At 44.7% G+C, this 20495-nt stretch overlaps 1 protein-coding gene across 6 annotated transcripts in view; it reads right to left on the bottom strand.

The window, feature by feature from the left end:
• BANP (BTG3 associated nuclear protein) overlaps positions 1–20495 on the bottom strand; it is a 710387-nt gene that overhangs the window by 253673 nt on the left and 436219 nt on the right. For 5 of the 6 annotated variants that reach the window (XR_008845087.1, XM_056525545.1, XM_056525550.1 and 2 more), the window contains one exon: positions 3315–3445. Coding sequence is in view for 5 of the 6 variants with exons in the window: in XM_056525545.1 (XP_056381520.1) it covers positions 3315–3445 (131 nt within the window). In the remaining variant the exon portion in view is untranslated. The remainder of the gene's footprint in view (positions 1–3314; positions 3446–20495) is intronic. The other variant, XM_056525548.1, reaches the window with a different exon arrangement.

Genomic DNA, 20495 nt, shown 5'->3' with positions numbered 1-20495 from the left:
CCTCAAAAAATAATGATTTATTCATTTTACTTCTCTACACTGACTTTGTGATCTCCATGCAAGACTTAAATCAATATGACGCTGCTCCAAGCCCTGAAATTATGTGTCATTGTTATATCGCTGATTGGCTGACTTTAGCAGAGATATGTCTGCAAGATAATCTTACATTCTCTGGGAAAAATCAGCCGCCAGAGGAAATAAACTTCTTTTTATTGGACGGATCTCTTGCTGAATTTATAACCCTTCACCCTTGATGGTGTGCACCCCTCTGTCTCTACATTTCTACATTTTAAGTGTCTGTAAATGTAAGTACCTCTGAGTGACCTATATTGTAATTCTATTTTCTTTCACAGTAGGGGAGGACAAGTGTGGTCAAACTTGCCTCTAGTATACCTCTGAGTGAAAAACTTTATGTACATGACAATGTTTAAAAGGTGGGATAAAACAGTGGGAGTGAGCAAGTGATAGCATTAAAAGAAGCCATCTTAAAGGCAACCAGACAATATGTACAACAAATTATCAAAAATAAAATGAAGAAGAAACCTCTATGGTTTACTAGAAATGTAAGAATTATAGTGAAGGAAAAAATGAGCTATAAAAGCAAAACAAATTATAAATGCTGCTAAAGCCTCATAAGTGGAAGACATGGCCAAATCTGCTAAAGGGGTATTCCAATCACATAAGATTAATGTGAATAGGCCTAAAATAATAAAATAAACTTACTAATTATGTCAATTTTTCTAAAAATGTACCATTTTGCAATTATGGCAAAGTATTCCTTTCTATTGTTAATTGCTTGTTGCCTAGGGTTATGACCGCCACTGCTATCATGGGTTCTCATTAAAACGCACAATAAACACATAAGCAGTAGATCACCAGAGCGACACTTGTTTGAACTGTCAATAAGGCCCAAGCCCACCACTCCGCATTATAACCAGAGAAATGGGAAGTGGTGCTAAAGACACAGGGGAACACTGCCTTTAGAGAGGGGAATAAAACATTCTTCAGATGGATTAGTGCCAAGAAGAAGAAAAAATATCTCATTACAGAAATTAGTAATGGAGAAAATACCTACCGTATTTATCGGGGTATACCACACACCGGCCTATAACACGCACCCTCATTTTACCAAGGATATTTGGGTAAAAAAAGTTTTTTACCCAAATATCCTTGGTAAAATGAGGGTGCGTGTGTGTGCATGCGTATACCCCGATACAACCCCAGGAAAGGCAGGGGGAGAGAGGCCGTCGTTGCCCGCTTCTCTCCCCCTGCCTTTCCTGGAGTCTAGAGCCCTGCTGCCGCCGCTTCTCTCCCGCTGGCTATCTGCGCTGCTGCCCGTTCTCTCCCCCTGACTATCGGTGCCGGTGCCCCATTGCCGGCGCCGATAGCCAGGGGGAGAGAAGGGGCAGCGGCACCCATTGCCGGCGCCGCTGCCCCGTTGCCTCCCCCATCCCCGGTTGTATAATTACCTGTTGCCGGGGTCGGGTCCGCGCTGCTTCAGGCCTCCGGTGTGCGTCCCCTGCGTCGTTGTTATGCACTGCATGCAACAGGTAATTATACAACCGGGGATGGGGGAGGCAACGGGGCAGCGGCGCCGGCAATGGGTGCCGCTGCCCCTTCTCTCCCCCTGTCTGTCGGCACCGCTGCCCCATTGCCGGCGCCGCTCCTCTCCCCCTGGCTATCGGCGCCGGCAATGGAGCAGCGGCACTGATAGCCAGGGGGAGAGAACAGGCCGCGGCACCAATAGCCAGGGGGAGAGAGAGGCTGGCAGCAGGGTTCTAGACCCCAGGACAGGCAGGGGCAGAGAAGCCGGCAGCGCCGCCCGCTTTAAATCATTGAACTGCAGCGGCTTATCGGCGTATAACACGCAGGTAGACTTTAGGCTAAAAAATTTTGCCTCAAAAGTGCGTGTTATACGCTGATAAATACAGTATATTGATTGGGATAAGGCAGTTGCTGACCATGGCTACTTCTGCTTTTTCAGAAGATGGTTAATGGTTGGACAAAGTATCACCTTCAGTTCCTGATCATTAAAGAATGGCCAATGTTTTACCCATTCTCAAGAATGGTAGTAGAGAAGAAGCTGGTAACTAAAGGACAGTCAGCTAGACATAAAAGAGGATAATTGACCACCTTAAAACCAACAACTTAATGGATCCAAACCAGTATTGCTTTACTAAGTCAAACTGATCGCATTGATTTCTTTGACTATGTCACAAAAGTGCTGGAAAAGGTAGTGCTTTGGGTATCTCCCATAAGGAAATCAGGAAAGCCTTTGAAATGATTGCCCACAAAGAGCTGATAGATTAAAGTGGTACTCCAGCGATCCCTGGATAGGTCAGTGTATTTACATTTGCCTGAAGGATAGATTGTAGAAGGTTGATGTTAATTTTATGTATTCTGAGCAGAGACTGGTAACAAGTAGTGTGCAGCAAGGGTCTGTCCTGGGTCCTATTCTTTTACTATGTTGGAAACTGACATAGGAAAATGTTTGGTAGGTAAGGTTTACCTGTTTGCTGATAACATTAATCTGTGCAATAAAGATGATGTTCCTAGGGGCATATGCAATATGGAAAATGATCTAGTGACTGTGAACTCGGTCAGCCTTAAAATGAGTCAACAGTCCAGCCAGGCAGCAGGGGCACAGCAAATAGAATGCTTGGCTGCATAGCTAGAAGTATAACCAGTAAAAAAAAAGAGAGAGATTGTGATTCCACTGTATAAAGCTATAGTGATACCCCGTTTGGAATACTGTGTTCAGTTCAGGAGGCTTCACTTCCAAAATGATAGAACAGGTTCAAACACTGGCTACAAAAATGGTGCAAGGTCTTAAGCATAAAACATATTAGTTAAATCATAAACTAAAGCTGTGTTCTCTACATTAAAGAAGGGGAAGGATTGACATGATAAAAACCTTTAAATATCTTAAATGGTTAAATAAGGTTCAGGAGGAAAGTGTTTTTATAAAACACAATCTGTGGTTGGTTTACAGAATGATCAGGAGCAACATGAGAAAATATTATCTTACTTAAACTTCCAGCACATGTGGTTGGTAAATCAATAGTAACTGAAATTAAACAAGCATGGGACTAACATATATCTAAACTAAGAAAAAAATATTAAGGAAATAATGTAAGAGTAGACTAGATGGACTATGTGGTCTATTTTTGCTGACAATTTCCTATGTTTCCCATTAGTGGGTATCAGCCAGCATTTGTTGTCCACAAAGATTAAAAGAAGACTAAACACATAAAAAGTGTAAAAAAAAAGTTACTCAAACTTAAGTCCTACTCGAAAAGTGTTTAGAAACATACCACCTGAACTTGACCGTCCTCTCCAATCTGGTGGATCTGCACTTGCTGGGCATTAGCCAACGCGTAGTGCAGGGCCTGGGGTGGAGCCTGCTGTAGGTCACTGGAGGACGACACAGTATTTTGAACTCCATCTGGAATGTGAAATAGACAAAACACGGAAACTTTGAATAAAAATTTACAGTAAAGTAACAACAGTTCAGAATGTAATAAAACTCAGTCAGCATAAACCTTTTTCTCTTTGATGCTCTGTCAATAGGTTGTGATATATTTGCTATATTTGTAAAAGTTTATTACCAGATTTATTTCTGTTTTTGACATGCAGGACAGATTTGATGAAGATTCAAAGGGGCATGGCTAAATAGTTGTTCACAACAGCGCTAAAATGTATTATTGATGTGCTACATTTTAAAGGAAAAAATACTGGTGTATATGTAAACCAACTATGATATGACCATCCTACAGTTAAAAAAACATCAAGCACTTATATTTGGCTGCGTGGCCTTGAATCAAATTTGCAGACCCTTCAAGAAGAAATCACAGTTGTCTATGGAATTTTCATATATATCTATTTTTTAAAACCTTTTATTTTTTTCCATAAAAATCAACAGACACAGAACAATGTGGGAGGATTTCTCTGCACTTACAAGTCACCATAAAGTAAACTTTCTGGCTCTGAATTTACCATTTTGATATGTGAGGAAATATTTGGCATAAGGAGTGCGACCATGCATCCTACAGGTGGGATGTTGCTAGGAGGTGCTGACTAAATTTATATTCCACCTATGCGAAGAATAAGGTCCCCATCTTACTCAGCAGTTCCCACAATTCCCATGCATCTCCCCAAGCATGTTGAACAACCACAGTTTTCAACATTGCTTCAGGTCATAGAGGTGGAACTCACATCTAATACACAGTTATCTGAATATCATTTGAATAGGTCAGTAATACAAATATACCTTTAAAGCGTACCCGTCAGATCCAACAAAACACTTTTTTTTAAATATATCACTCAGTACCTAATCCTGGCCATGTACATCTAATTTGTAAGTGTCTAGCACCTTTATTAATTTTTTTATTACACTTAGTTTAGCTCACTAGTCTGAATTCCTCTCAAAGGGAGGGGCGTGGCTTCACTGTGAAGGTCTCCACCTCCTCCCTCAGTATGCTGTCTGCTCACATCTCCCCTAGCATTAGCAAAACTACAACTCCCAGCTTATCCTCACTGACAGTAGCGGGACACAAGCTGACAGTGGGAGGATTGTTCCTTCAGCTGTGAGCCCTGCGCTCACAGCTGTCAATCAAGGAAGTGTGTCCATGACATAGGTGATGATGCATGGACACAGAAGGATTAGTATGTGTCTAAGCAGGGGGGGTAGTTGTTTGACTGGCTTTTTCAGGGTGAAATACTGAACATTTTCTAATGAAAGCAATTGCAAACCTATTAGTTTTGCATGCTTTACAACATATCAAAAATGTATGTATCTGACAGTGCCCATTTAAGTTAATATTGTGCCTTGTGCAAAACCTTTATTACAGATAAACTATTCAAATAATACCAAATCTATAGACTGGGTAATGAAAGTGCATTCTAGGCAGCTGCCATTTTTTTAGGTTTGGGCACTACGAATGTTGTCAGAACCTGTGGTGTCCCCTTCAGTAGTGATAGGGGATGCATAGGTCACACACTCCTATGGCCAGTCAAGTAAGTTAGTTGGAGATATTTGTAGGCAGACTAACTTTGTGGATTGTCAGAGACGAGGTTTCGCCAGAGCTCAACATGAGATGCAGGTAATGGCTTAGATAAACATACTATTGTACTACCAAGGCCTTATGTCTGTTTTATGCACTGTACAATCCAGGAGTAGTTCTCTTTTGTCACATTTCCAATCCCCTCAACGAAAGCATTTTTTTCTCTTTAACATTCACACAGGGCTGAGACTTTCATAATCATGCTCTGACCTGCCAATAAGGTGGAACTGGTTTCTCCCCTGTAACCCCATTACTAACATTCCTCACCCCAGGGCCAGTCTCCTCTGGCTTTTTTCCACAGCTCTTCATACACACCTTGAATCAATCATTTAAAAACAAGAAATATTTGAAAACCTTTCTTTCTGTCTTCAAATCCCTACCTACCATATATTTTACAAAGAAGACACAAATAAATATCAGATAATAGCACATCAGAAAGCTCAGTCATATCATGTACATCTGATGAGCTGATCATTTATTAATCTGTCAGACAAAAATGTGTCTGATTTTTATCTAAGACAGATAGCAACGAATCACAGTTCATATATGGTTTCTCAATTTGCTTTGATAAAATAAAGGATGAGCTGTGATTGGCTGCTATCTGAGACACAATATCAGACACATTTTTGTCTCAGATTAATAAATGATCAGCTCATCAGATGTACATGATATAATAATGAGACAAAAACTGAAATGATCTGCCCATAGCAACCAATCACAGCTCAGCTTTTAGGCTAGGTTCAGAATACGGAATTTCTGCCTGCAATTTCGCTTTGAAATTGAAGGGGGAAATTCCACTTGCTAAAATGCATAGTGTAGTGAATGGTTTTCCGTTCACAAATTCACACTTAGGAATTTGTGAAGCGGAATTTGTGAAAGGAAAATCCGCTTGGAAATTTCCGCCTGAAGAAAGGCGTTGCTCTTTCTTCAGGCAGAAATCCGCGCGGAACACATTGCAGTCTGTTTGGAGACTGCAGTGTCCGAGCGGTCCTAGCACCGACTGATTCAGTCAGCGCTGGCCGCACTCGGAATCTCCGGGTGAAATTTTCTGCCCGGAGATTCTGTAGTCTGAACCTAGCCTTATAGTTTCACAAGCTCTGGTAAAAGGAAAGTGGAGTTTAAGTCTCAAACAGATTAATAAATCTGGGCCAACATGTTGTGTTTTTTTTTTTTTAAATATATTTTTATTAACATTTCAAGATAATACAGAAAAGAACATGCGAACAGGAGATTGTCACTGTCAGCACAATCATAACAGGCATATGTAACCCCTCGAAAAATTTCCCCCTCCCATCCCTACACAAACAGAGGTAGTCAGCAAAGAAATGGCTAACTATCAGGTAGTCTCAGTGCTCCCAGTGTGCCTTTCAGGGATTCTACATTGTACCATACTGTGTTGCGAAAAGGTCTGACTATGTCAGCTATCCCCTCTGAGTCGAAGTGGGTCACTATAAAGGATTTCCATTTCGAGAAAAATGTCTTGGTGCCTGAGTTAAGATGACGTTCAGCATCCAGTCTATCCACTCCCATGAAAACCTTCATTTGGGTCATCAATAGGCCTAGGTCGGGTGTCTGCGCCTCTAACCATCTTAGAAATAGGCATCTGAGTGCAACTAACAGAACCACATGTATTATGCGTGGAACCCTCTCCTCCCTTCATCTTCTCTCCCTCAGGAGGTCTGAATTGATGAAATAATAGAGCCTGAGGAGTGAAAGGAAGGGACACCCGCCAATGATCATATATATAAGTGTTAATCATCCGCCAGTATTCAGCCGAATGCTGGCAAGTCCATACGCCGTGACACAGGTTTGTCAGTGGGGAGGCACATTTGGGGCAGCTAGTGATTCTATCCGGGAAAGTGGGCAAAGGGAGAATGTTGAAACCATATAAGGCTGTGTGCGACAGTTTTAAATAAGTCTCCCGCCACCTCTCATTAATAATATTTTTGCGTATTTTATCCCAGCCCGCTAGTATCGTATTATGTATGTCAGGGTCGCCTGTCCATTTCTCCAATATTTTAAAGATATTTTGAGAGTCCAGCTTAAGAAAGCGATCCCGGAAAGACCAGTAAAGCGTCGAAATGGATGCTCTCCTCGGCTCCTGGCCAATAATGCTATCTAATGGATGTATGGTGGCCTCCCGCGAAAGATCTCTCAGTCTGGACAAACAAAACGAATAAATCTGGTTTGCATAAAGGTAGTGAGTGGGTGGGAGATTAAAGGTTCGTAGAATGTCTGTAGGGGATAGCCACTGGTGAGTGTCTACATTCATTATACTGCTCGCTGTTTTCACCCCCTTGGTTTCCCAGATGTGTAACCATGGGGAGGAATTAGCATTTGGAAATTCCGGATGACCCCGAAATGGCATTCTTTTGGAAAGGAGGAAAGGAAGGCCGAAGGCCTTACGTATCTCTTTCCATGTGACAATGGTGTCCCTGAGTAAAACAGAGCTCTTAACAGGGCTCGGCAATTTGGCAAAGGCCGTGTGTAATAGTGCAGGGAGGGACCACGGGGCTGCCAGCGCACCCTCCACCAACAGGTTGGAGTAAAATGTAGTATTCTGTAACCAGTCTATAACATGACGGAAGAGACATGCCAAATTATAACCCCGAATGTTCGGAAAGTTGACTCCCCCCTCCGACTTGCCCATCATTAGTTTTTGCAGGGCAATCCGCGGGCACTTGTTCTGCCACAAGAATCGGGTAAAAGCTTGATTTAGACTACGAACATCCACGTGTTTCAGCAATAGGGGGAGGGTTTGGAGTGGGTAAAGTAATCTCGGAAAACTAATCATTTTCACCAGGTGGCAGCGGCCCAGAAAAGAGAGTGGCAAATTTTCCCACCTCTTCAATTCCGTAGAGATTTTCCGGAACAACGGGGCATAGTTTAGAGAGTACAACGTGTCAGATGTTCGCCCTATTTGTATGCCCAAATATATGATATGTGACGTACAAAGTTTGACTCCCAACTCCCCCAATGAAGGAAGCCACCTAGGAGGAGGATTCCCCAATGGCAAGAGCATGCTCTTAGAGGCATTCACCTTGTACCCCGTGAAGCGGCCAACTGTGTCCAGAAAGTCTAAGATTTTGGGCACATCTCTCACAGGTTCACTGAGGTAGAGAAGGACATCGTCAGCAAACATGGACAGTTTTAAGTCCCGTGTCCCCACTTTAATACCACTAAATACGTCGCCCTTGAGCAAGGCATGCGCCAAGGGCTCGATTGCCAGATCGAATAGCAACGGTGACAAAGGGCATCCTTGCCTAGTACCCCTCAATAGCGGAATAGGGGCGGAAAGAAAGTCCGGTGTGTAGACTCTCGCTGAAAGCCCATCATATAGACCCGACAAAAAGGAACTGAATCTGCCTGTTATCCCAAAACGTTCTAGAACCAGGTTCAGCCAGTCCCACCGGACATTATCGAACGCCTTTTCCACGTCAAGAGTCAACAATGCCGGGTGGGAATCGGGCCGGGACCGGCCCCCGGTCCCATCTAGCACCGCCAGCACCTTTCTGATGTTAGTAACTGCAGACCTCCCCTTTACAAAGCCCACCTGCTGGTCTCCCACTAGGGCCGGCAGGAAGCATGCTAACCTATCCGCCAGGATCTTAGTGAGTAACTTAACATCCTGATTAATCAAGGATATGGGGCGATAGGAGCCTGGATTTAAAGGGTCCTTGTCCTGTTTCGGGAGTACTTTAATGTAAGCTAGTTTGGCCGTCGATGACAAACGACCCGTCTGTATGATGTCATTAAAGGAGGCCGTTAGAGGATGGACAATATTGTTGACTAAGGGCTTATAAAATTCTCCCGGATAACCATCGGGGCCTGGGGCCTTTCCATTCGCCAACGATTTAATTACCGACCGAACCTCTTCCTCTGTTATTACTGCATTTAGTTCTTGTCGTTGCTCCTCCATGAGAGACGGAAGAGCAAGGCCCTGTAAAAACCTCTCACCCTCCCCGTCCGAGGCCTGAGGCTCCGAGTACAGGGAAGTATAGTATGAACCCACTATAGAATTTATCGCGCTAGGACTATGAGTAATTTGGCCCTGGGAGTCCCTTAACGCCAGAATATGAGAGGGGGTATATGTACCTTTTGCCAGTCTCGCCAATAGACGACCAGACTTGTTCCCATGTTTGAACATGTTTACCTCAAAGTGTGACCTGTAAATTCGTTCCCTTCTGTCCATCCAGAGTTCGTAGGTGGAGCGAGCCTCCTGCCATTTCAGTTTGTTAAGTGGGGTGGGGGAGTCAACAAAGTGCGAGTAAGTTTCCGCCAGCACAGCACTAGCAGCCGCATGGCCGTCCTGCGTCTTTCGTTTTAGGGAAGAGCTGTAGGCCAATATTTTGCCTCTTAATACCGCCTTAGCGGTTTCCCAATAGAGGGTGGGATTATCAATGTGATTAGTATTATCTGACTCGAACTCCAGCCACCAGCCACCCAACAGGTCCAGAAACGACTCATCCTTCGTTAGATAGGAAGGGAAACGCCATAGATAGTCCGAACCTCTGGGGGACGATGGCCGCAGCTCCAGGACTACTGGGGAATGATCCGAAATGACCATCTCCTGGAACTCTGTCTCAAGCAACCTCGGGCAAAGTGGGGAGCTAATTAAGAAATAGTCAATGCGTGACCAGGTGTTGTGTGCATGTGAGAAATGTGAATATTCACGTCCATCAGGGTGAAGGTGCCGCCATGCGTCCCTCAAACCTGTCTGGGCAAGAAGAGGGGGGAGGACCTTATCACTTCGACGGTGGGCCACTGGTGTCGCCCGCGTACTCGTCCTGTCAACATGGGGGTCGGCTACCGTGTTCAAGTCCCCTCCCAGCAGCGTGTGTGGACCCGCAGTGCGATTAACAGCCTCTGCCAGGGATTGAAAAAAAGAGACATTATCTCCATTAGGAGCGTATACATTAAAAATATTATACACTTGACCCAGATGTTCTAACTGAATATGGGAAATACGACCTTCAGCATCATGGACATGGGAGAACACCTGGTGCGGAAAAGACTTATGAAACAGTGTGAGGACACCTGATTTCCCTTCAACTGCTGGGGAGCCCAACACCTTGCCCACCCACATTTTATGTATCCTGTGAAAATCACTCTAAGTAAGATGAGTTTCCTGCTATAGGACAATATCAGGGCGTAGGCGCTTCAAGTAGCGTAGAATTGACATACGTTTTTGCGGAGACCTCAATCCCTTCACATTCCATGAGACTACTCTGCACATATCGCAATATAAACCCCCAACCTAGGCACATGCTGGGGGAGGAGAGGATGGTAGATACCTAAGTAGGTAGACACACAGACCGACATGGAGAAAATAGGATAAGTGAGACACGTGGATGGGAGGTGGAATAAACGAAAAAGAGAAGTATGAAGGGTCTAGTAGGTCCCACAGATCTTAAAAGGGGTGCCGTCATCAGAAACTTCATCAGAACTGCAGATTGGAGGTACAGAAATACAATTAGAAGAGGAAGAAGGCAAAGATAAAACAAAGGAAGAACTAACAACCAGAACATAAAACATAAATACCCAGTGGGACATGGCGTCCATGATGGTATATAGAGCGCCACCAAATTGTTATATGACTTCACTTTTTTCAGGCACATGAGGAGACTAGGATCCACACCCCACACCCCCACTGAACCAGGTATCTAAGGCATAGGCTACTCTAAAGATAAAGTGCAACACTAAAACAAGCATACAAATTTCTGGTAAGTGTAACTCACTGATTGAAGAAAGCTAACTGAGATATCCCATGTAAAAGGGAAGGACACCAGTGAGAAAGTCCGTTTGTACAATCTAAGCAGTCCCGTGCAGTGGGCAGTGATAATGGCGTGTACCAGTACCCATATCAGTACACCCCCCACCACCCACGCACCCCCAGAAAATAGAACATCATGTAAGAGACAACAGGTGAGTACTTAGTCTGGGGAGGAAGAGCGACTGCTACGGCTTCTGCTACGTCTCCCTGGAGACTTTTTTCTCTTTCTGGAGTCATCCGGAGAGCGGTGCCTGTCATCTTGTCGTCGGTTAGATCTGGGCGGTGGTACACCTCGGTCAGCTGGAGATGAGGAGGGACGTTGAGACTGATGAGTTGGAGCAGGTAATAGCTCCGGGAGAGCCGCTTCAGCTGCCTCTGGGGTTGGAAAAGTCTTGAAAGTCCCATCTGGGAGAAAGACCTTCAGGGTGGCCGGGTATTGAAGCTGGAATCTTGTTTTCGCCTGGAACAGTGTAGTACATAGCTTACTGTATGCCTTACGTCGTTTAGACACCTCTGCAGAGAAATCTTCAAAGATCAACAATTTCTGATTGCGAAAGGTTAAGGGTGTAGACCTCCTGCGGAAAGCTCTGAGTATAGCAACTTTGTCATTGTAATCCAGTAGTTTCAGAATCACTTGTCTTGGGCGAGGAGCAGTCTCTTCTGGACGATGTGGGCGGGTAGGAGGCAGTTTACCCAGACGGTGAGCTCGTTCCACCCGACACTTATAAAGAAGACCCAAAGCCTTTGGGAGGTCACTTTCACAAAAGTTTTGCAAGTCTGACTGCAGGAGGGACTCACTCACACCAACCAGCCGTAGGTTGTTTCGGCGAGAGCGGTTCTCCAAATCGTCTAATTTCTCACTGACGTAGCATAAATCTGTTTGCGTTTGGCGCAGACTGGTAGCTAATCCACTATTCTCATCTTCAAGCGCCATAATTCTTTTTTCAGCCTCCCCTAGGCGACCGTCCTGCGCCGATAGGTCTTTCTGTATTTGTACCAGTGTGGCCCTCATCGTGTTTTCCATGGTCTGCTGTATAGTTGGAGCAATTAATTTGATCAGAGCCGCTGCCAGAGACTGGAGATCCCCAGGGTTTGTCAGGACATTTTCCAGCGCCTGCGAAGCAGGGGTAGAGGGCGAATCAATTACTGCCGTGGTAGCGGCTGCTGGTTGAGAGAAAGTTAACATGGTGTCAGCAACCTCCATCACCTCCAAAGAGTGTCGTGGCTTGGAGACCTGAGCAGCTGTGTCAGAGAGAATATTGTACGAGACCGCTGGCAGCATGGGGCCAGAGGCAGTATGGCGTTGTGAGCCCTTGTTTACAAAACGGTCCATAGAAGCTGTAGTGGGTTGATAAAGTCCTCTAGATGTGGAGCACAAGAGATCTGGGATTACAGTGCAGCTGATGGTGCTCAAGTTTGTAAAGGCAGAGTGGGATGGATACCCTAAAGGTTGCTGCAGGAGGCCAGTCAGCACAGATCACAGAAGCTCCCCTTGCAGAATGACTGCGGGCAATCCCCTATGCCCTTCTCAGTAGTAGAATAAAATAGTCAGTGTCCAGAGAGACTCCTCTGAAAATGTAGCTGCAAGGACACCAATCGCAATCTCCTGTGAGACTACAGCTGAAGCTGAAGTAGGGGCTGGATCAGTCCATGGCTAGGCACCTCAGTGTTGGGGGTGCCGTTAATTAAAAGGCTGGCTCCTTTGGTAGACCCCTCCATCAGCAGTTCACTGCAGCCCTTTCCGGCCTCACAGACAAGCGCTATCACACTGCGAAGTCCCGGCTCCTGTGGCCTCAGCTGAGTGATGAGAAGATGGCAGGCGGGAGCAGCGGGCGGGAGTAGCGGTGGGGGAGGGGGGAGCAGCAGTACCTGTGGTCAAGCAGCGGAGTTCACAAGGCAGGGTCCGGAATCCCCTCTGTGTGCTCCCCCACCGCGCGACAGCTCGGAGGACAGTCCGATGAGTAAATAGAGCAGCTGGACACTTGACAACCCCGCGCCGTGCGGGCGAGTGCGCCGCGATCTCTTCTGGTCCACAGCCGTTGAAGCAGTGAAGATGGCGGCGGGTAAGAAAGGTGAGGAGGCCGTCGTTCCTGCGGCTGTTCGGCAGCTACCTCCTGCAAGATTCAGGCGTCTCTCAGAGCGTTCCCCTCCTTCTTCTATGTTTCCCCCTGACAGCCAGGTGGAAATCTCGTCTGGTTAATGTCGGTACGGTGCGGGTATGGGGTATGGCATGAGGGAGCTCCGTCTCCTAGCTCCTCACATGTCCGTGCCGGAACCGGAAGTCCTAACATGTTGTGTTTTTAATATAATAAGGGGGAGAGTTATCAAAACTTTGGAGAGGCAAAGTAGACTAGTTGCAACTAACCAGAAGCAACCAATCAGATTGCTTCTTTCAGTATTAATAAGGCCTCTGCAAAATAAAAGAACCAATCAGATTGGTTGCTATGGGCAACTGGTCAACTTTTCCACTCCACAGATTTTGATAAATCTCCCCTCAAGTGTGCTCTTACAGAGGAAGATTTATCGAAACCTGTCTAGAAGAAAAGTTGCTGAGTTTCCCATTGCAACCCATCATATCGCTTCTTTCATTTCTGGCCTCTGAAAAATAAAAGAAGCAATCTGATTGGTTGCTATGGGCAACTCAGTAAATTTTCCCCAGGTTTTGATAAATTTCTCCCATACAGTACAGTTTTTAACCCTTTAAGGACCAAGGGCGTACAGGTATGCCCTGACATCCTGGGACTTAACCCCTTAAGGACACAGGGTTTTTCCGTTTTTGCATTTTCATTTTTTCCTCATCACCTTCTAAAAATCATAACGTTTTCAATTTTGCACATAAAATTCTATATGATGGCTTATTTTTTGCGCCACCAATTCTAATTTGTAGTGACATTAGTCATTTTACCGAACATCCACAGCGAAACGGAAAAAATAAATCATTGTGCGACAAAATTGAAGAAAAAAATTCATTTTGTAAATTTTGGGGGCTTCCGTTTCTACGCAGTGCATTTTCGGTAAAAAGAACACCTTATCTTTATTCTGCAGGTCCATACGGTTAAAATAATACCCTACTTGAATATTGTCGTACGTCGGAACAAAACTTATAACTACATGCAGGAAAATTTATATGTTAAAAATTCTCATCTTCTAACCCCTATAACTTTTTAATTTTTCTGCGTACGGGCCGGTTTGACGACTCCTTTGTTGCGCCGTGTTCTGAAGTTGTTATCGGTACCATTTGTATTGATCGGACTTTTTGATCGCTTTTTATTCATTTTTTCATAATATTTTTATTTACACAGTTTTTTTTTTATGGGAAAAGGGGGGTGATTCAAACTTTAATTAGGGAAGGGGTTAAATTACCTTTGTTAACTTTTTTTTTCACTTTTTTTTTTTGCAGTGCTCTAGCTCCCATAGGGGGCTATAGCACTACACACACTGATCTTTTACCCTGATCCCTGCAAAGCCATAGCTTTGCATGGATCAGCGAGATAGGGCTCGATTGCTCAAGCCTGTAGCTCAGGCTTGGAGCAATCAAACGCAGATCGGATGCGACGGAGCAAGGTAAGGGGGTCTCTGCTCGCGTCCTAGCTGATCTGGACATCGCGATTTTATCGCGATGTACCGATCAGCCCGACTGAGCTGCCAGGAAGCACTTACTTTCATTTTTAGACGCAGTGATCAACTTTGATCGCCGCGTCTAAAGGGTTAATAGCGCACGGCACAATGATCGGTGTCGCACGCTATTAGCCCAGGGTCCCGGCTATCGTTACCGGTTACGATAGCCGGGACCGACCCGGCTATCCTTACCGGTAACAATAGCCGGGAACGACCCGGTGTGATGCGGGATCACGGTGTGAGCCTGTTTTAAACACCGGGACTGGGCGAGGGGCTTACAGCTACGCCCTTCGTCCTGAAGGAGTTAAGGACCCAGGGCGTACCTGTACGCCTGTGGGAATTCGCGGGGACCGGGATGCCTGCTGAAATCATTCAGCAGGCATCCCGTGACAATGCCTGGGGGGGTGAATTCACACCGGCGATTCCGGTCATATGGGTCACGTGTGACCCGATGACCTGGAATTAGAAGGTGATCTTCGGTGTACTATACACCACCAATCACCTGCTGTTGCTGAGGGGAGGTGGCGATCATGTCACCTCCCCAAATGAGCTGCTATTGGTCAGATGATATTGGTCAGAAGAAGTGGCCTCCTGCCACCTGTAGCTCAGGGTGAGTTTGTGTGGAGGGACAGGTAGGAGTTGTAAAAAAAAAAAAAAAGAATCCGGATTGACACAGCCGGATACACGGAAATAGACTTTTTTTTAGTTATTATTTCAGACACTACTTTGTCAATCATATTGTGGAGCAGACAAATCTGTATGCCCAACAGTTCAATACCAACCACCCAGATTTGTTTTAGTCTAGGCCCAATGAATGGTACGCCATCAATGCAGCCGAAATTAGGACATTTTGGGGTCTCATGCCGCTGGACATGGTGATAGAAACGTCATCGCAGCTGTTCTGAACAGCTGACCTATGTTACTATGCAGCTGGGGACCAATCAGAATGGTGCCCTGATGCTGATTGTTGTCATTGGCCAGTCCGTAAGCGATTCCAGGCTGATCGGGTCTCTGGTGAACCGATAGCCTGGAAAATAGGGGTGATCGGAGCTGTCAGAGACAGCCCCAATCCTCCTGAAGGATAGGAGTGAGGTGGCAGGTACCAGAGTGAAGGAGGACAGCGGCAGTAAGGAGGCGAAGGGAGCGGTGGAGGCAGCAGTGAAGAGCGGTGGTAAGGGATTTCTCTCATTTTTCCCCTTGTAAAAGTTCAAAAACTGGGTCTACAAGAACATGCTAGTGTAAAAAATGCAGATTGTGAATTTTCTCCTTAACTTTGCTGCTATTCCTGTGAAACACTTAAAGGCTTATCACACTTACTGAATGTAATTTTGAATACTTTGAGGGGTGCAGTTTTTATAATGGGGTCATTTATGGGGTATTTTTAATATTAAGGCCCTTCAAATCTACTTCAAAACTGAACTGGTCCCTTAAAAATTACAATTTAGAAAATGTTGTGAAAAATTTGAAAATTGCTGCCAAACTTTGAAGCCCTCTGATGTCTTCCAAAAGTAAAAAAAATGTCATCAATGAACATGTTTATTTAGTACGTCTATTTCTCTTACAAGCAGAGAGCTTCAAAGTTAGAAAAATGCAAAATATTCAAATTTTTCATGAAATTTTGGAATTTTTCACCCAAAAATGATGCAAGTATCGGTGAGAATTTACCACTATGTTAGAGTAGAATATGCCTCAAAAAAACTCTCAGAATCAAATTCATAAGTTAAAGCATCCAAGAGTTATTAATGCTTAAAGTGACAGTGGTCAGTTGTGCAAAAAACGCTCTGGTCCTTAAGGTGAAAAGGGCTTAACCTCTTCAGGACGCCGGGCGTATGCATACGCCTGCATCCCGAGTCCTTAAGGACGTGGGGCCTATGCATACGCCCGTGGGAATTCCTGTCCCCGCCGCTAGCCAGTTGGGGACCGGACCGGGATGCCTGCTGAAATCATTCAGCAGGCATCCCGGCACATCGCCGAGGGGGGGGCCTGAGACCCCCCAAGTCGGCGATCGTAGAAAATCGCATGTCAATTCAGACATGCGATTTTCTGCTATTCTGGGCTGATCGGGTCTCTGGTGACCCGATCACCCGGAAAATAGGATGATCGGAGCTGTCAGTGACAGCCTTGATCATCCTGAGGGATAGAAGCGAGGTTGCAGTGCTGCGATCTCCTCCTATCCCTTGCCATTGGTCTGAACTGATTCTGACCAATGGCAGCGCAATACAGTGGGTTGCCATGGCAACCCCTCGTTCTGCCCACCCCTGGATGTCGGGCAGAACAGGGGGAGAAGATGGAAACCGGTACCTTAACTGAAGATGGCGTGAGGTCCGAAGATCATCATGGAGACTGCAGAGATCCCGGCTCAGGTAGGGAAACGACGGTGGTGGTGGTGGGGGCGTAAATGAAAGTGAAAGTAAAGCGATCTTTACTGTGGCAACCACTAGGAAGGCAGAACTGCAACTCCCAGCATGCATGCTGGGAGTTGTAGTTTTGCAGCATCTGGAGGGTCACAGTTTGGAGACCACTGTTACAGTGGTGCCCAATCGGTAGCCCTCCCGAAGTTGCCAAACTACAACTCTCAGCATGCCTAGACTGCCCAGGCATGCTGGGAGTTGTAGTTCTGTAACATCTGTCCCTTCAGATCTAGCAATTTTCATGACATTTTTGAAAATTGCTGCTCTACTTAGAAGCCCTCTAATTTTTTCAAAAGGTAAAAATATATCCATTTTATGATGCCAACATAAAGTGGACATATTGTATTTGTGAAGAAAAATAAAATTTATTAGGAATATCCATTTTCCTTACAAGCAGAGAGCTTCAAAGTTAAAAAAAAAAATGCAACATTTTCAAAAATTTCATGACATTTTGGGATTTTTCACCAAAAAAGGATGCAAGTAACGATGAAAATTTACCACCAAAATAAAATAGAATATGTCACGAAAAAACTATCTCAGAATCAGAATATTCAGTAAAAACGTTTTAGAGTTTTTAATGCGTAAATCGACGGTGGTCAGAATTGCGAAAAAGGGCTCAGTCCTTAAGGTGAAAAAGGGCTGCTTCTTTAAGGGGTTAAAGGTTAAACAGATTTGTAAATTACTTCTGTTAAAAAATCTTAATCCTTACAATAATTATCAGCTGCTGAAGTTGAGTTGTTCTTTTCTGTCTGGCAACAGTGATCTTTGCTGACCTCTCTGCTTGTCTTGGGAACTGCACAGAGTAGAAGAGGTTTGCTATGGGGATTTGCTTCTGGACAGTTTCCGAGACAGGTGCCATCAGAGAGCATTTAGATAGAAAAGAACAACTGAACCTCAACAGTTCATAAGTACTGAGAGGATTAAGATTTTTTAATAGAAGTAATTTACAAATCTGTTTAACTTTCTAGAGCCAGTTGATATATTAAAAAAAAGTTTTTTTTCCTGGATAACCCCTTTAAGGGGTTAATGCTTCTTCACTGCCATCCTGTATTAGTAGTTGAAATGTTTTATTTTTGTCATTTATTGCCCCCTTAACAATTTATTCATCAACATTGGTTTTCTTTTATTCCTCACCCTTTTATTCCCATAAGGTATATATACCTCTTATACAGTGAGAATTTAAAATATTCTTATAAGTTTCCCATTTGGTGTCAGTATTCTTGTTTTTGAGAACATTATCCCATTTTATATTGTTAAGGGCTTCTCTGAGTTGATCAAACTTTGCCTTCCTAAAGTTCATTGTTTTTGTGGCCCCTCGAGAGATTCCCTTATTGAAGAACAAGTTATAATGTAATATATTATCATCCCTATTTCCTAGGTGTCCTTCTACCTGCACATTAGTTACTCTGTCAGGTCTGTTGGCTAATATTAAGTCTAGTAGGGTGCCCCCTCTGGTTGGACCCCCCACCATTTGGGACAGATAATGGTCTTTAGCTATAGTCAGAAACCTGTTTCCTTTATGAGATTCACAGGTCTCAGTCTCCCAGTTTATATCCGGATAAAGTCCCCCATTATTATCACCTCATTCTGATTTGCTGCCTTGTTTATTTACCTCAGTAATTAATCTTCTGCTTCTTCCATTATGTTTGGTGGCTTACAGCAAACCCCTATCAGAATTTTTTTACATTTTTATCTCCACATATTTCTACCAATAATAACTCCACATTATCGTTTCCCTCCCGTATATCCTCCTGCAGTGCGGCCTTCATACTGGACTTTACATAAAGACAAACTCCTCCCCCTTTCTGTTTTGTCTGATCCTTCCTAAATAGACCGCCCAGTCGCAGCTATCGTCCAACCAAGTCTCTGTTATACCCACTATGTCATAATTCTCCTCAGACATTATCAACTCCAGTTCGTCAGTTTTATTGATCAGACTTCTGGCATTGGTCAACATGCAATTCAATGGTGTATGTTTTTTTCCCTATGAAGCCTATCCCTATTAACTATTCTAATCCCTCCCTCCACTCCACCCCCCTCTCTATCTACACTATCTTCCCCCTCCATGTTGTAGGTTCCCTCCCCCGCAGTCCCTAGTTTAAACACTCCTCCACCCTTCTAGCTATCTTCTCCCCAAGCCCAGCTGCACCCTCCCCATTGAGGTGCAGCCCATCCCTACGGTAGGAGCCGGTATCTGACAGAGAAGTCGGCCAAGTTCTCCATGAACCCAAACCCCTCCTTCCCACACCAGCTTACCTCCCTAATCTCCCACTGCCTCTCTGCTGTGGCTCGTGGTACAGGCAATATTTCAGAAAATATTACCTTGGAGGTCCATGCCTTAAGCTTGCAACCTAAGTCCCTGAAATAATTTTTAAGGACACTCCACCTACCTCTTACTTTGTCATTGGTGCCAATATGTACTATGACCGCTGGGTCCTCTCCAGCCCCACCCAGCAACCTGCCAATCTGATCTGCGATGTGCCAAACTTGAGCACCAGGTAGACAACACACTGGTCGGCAATCCCGGTCTTTGTGACAGATCGCCCTGTCCCCCTAATAATTGAGTCCCCCACTACCAGTACCTGTCTGGCCTGCCCTGCACTCCTCCTTCCCTCCTTACTGGAGCAGACACCCCCTTGGCAGTCAGAGGCATAGGCCTGCTGCAGTACTGCTAGCTCTGAAATGGCATCCCCCTCATCTGCCAATCGGGCAAAGTTATTGGGGTGTGCCAGATCAGGACTAGCCTCCCTGACACTTTTCCCTCTACCCTGTTTTCGAACTGCATTTTCCAACAAGGAGGCTATCTAGTTATGGGGATTTCACAAAGTAACACTCACAGCGATCTCAAACTCCTGCTTTCAATCTCCTGTTTTACAACTCTCTTTCAACTGCCTCTCTTCCAAAGCAACACTCAGACAGAGCAAGCTCAGAACTTAGTCCCAAACTAAGATTAAGCACCAATGACCAATCTAACCCTCCCTCTAGATGCAGAGTAGAGGGGAAAAAAGTGAAAAGTGATCTATCTACCGTATTCGTGCAAGTATGCATGGAGGCACATGGTGGTGACATCAGTTCTGGAAAGCAACAGAGCATAGACATGGGCTTGATAATTAGGAGCCATTCTCTCCATCCAGCACAAAAGAATCCCATAGGAAAATATCAGCAAAGTTAAACAATCAAAGTAATTTGTTATGCAGGCTTGGAAGAACGATTTGGCACGATATTTGGTTTTACTGCGGCTTCACAGTTCATTTGTTGACCAAATCTGGAGCCTTTACCAACTGCAAAACTTATTGAACTGTAAATGAAAAGCTTTGAAATTTGCAGCAAAGTTCAATATGACCTCAGAAATCCTTCTAGGTACAGGAAAAAAGTTAGAGACCAAGGATGTGAATTACCAGAGAAGCTTTGCCATTGACTGCTAACAGCTTGTGACAAGGCCAGGCACATTGCCTTCAAGAGGAGAAAAATAAAACAGAACACATATGCTGTGAAGATTAGAAGCTGGCTGTAGAAAGCGCAGCACAAACTGCAACGCTCACAGCCTCTTGCACAACCAAGTGCATTGTTTCCAACTCATCCTGCCAGAGGAAATACTGAGGCGCAAAGTCTCTGTGATTCCAACAATCT

The sequence above is a fragment of the Hyla sarda genome, chromosome 6 (assembly GCF_029499605.1).
Source record: "Hyla sarda isolate aHylSar1 chromosome 6, aHylSar1.hap1, whole genome shotgun sequence".
In the NCBI taxonomy this organism is placed as follows: domain Eukaryota; kingdom Metazoa; phylum Chordata; class Amphibia; order Anura; family Hylidae; genus Hyla; species Hyla sarda.
This window is presented reverse-complemented; position numbering and strand designations above follow the sequence as displayed.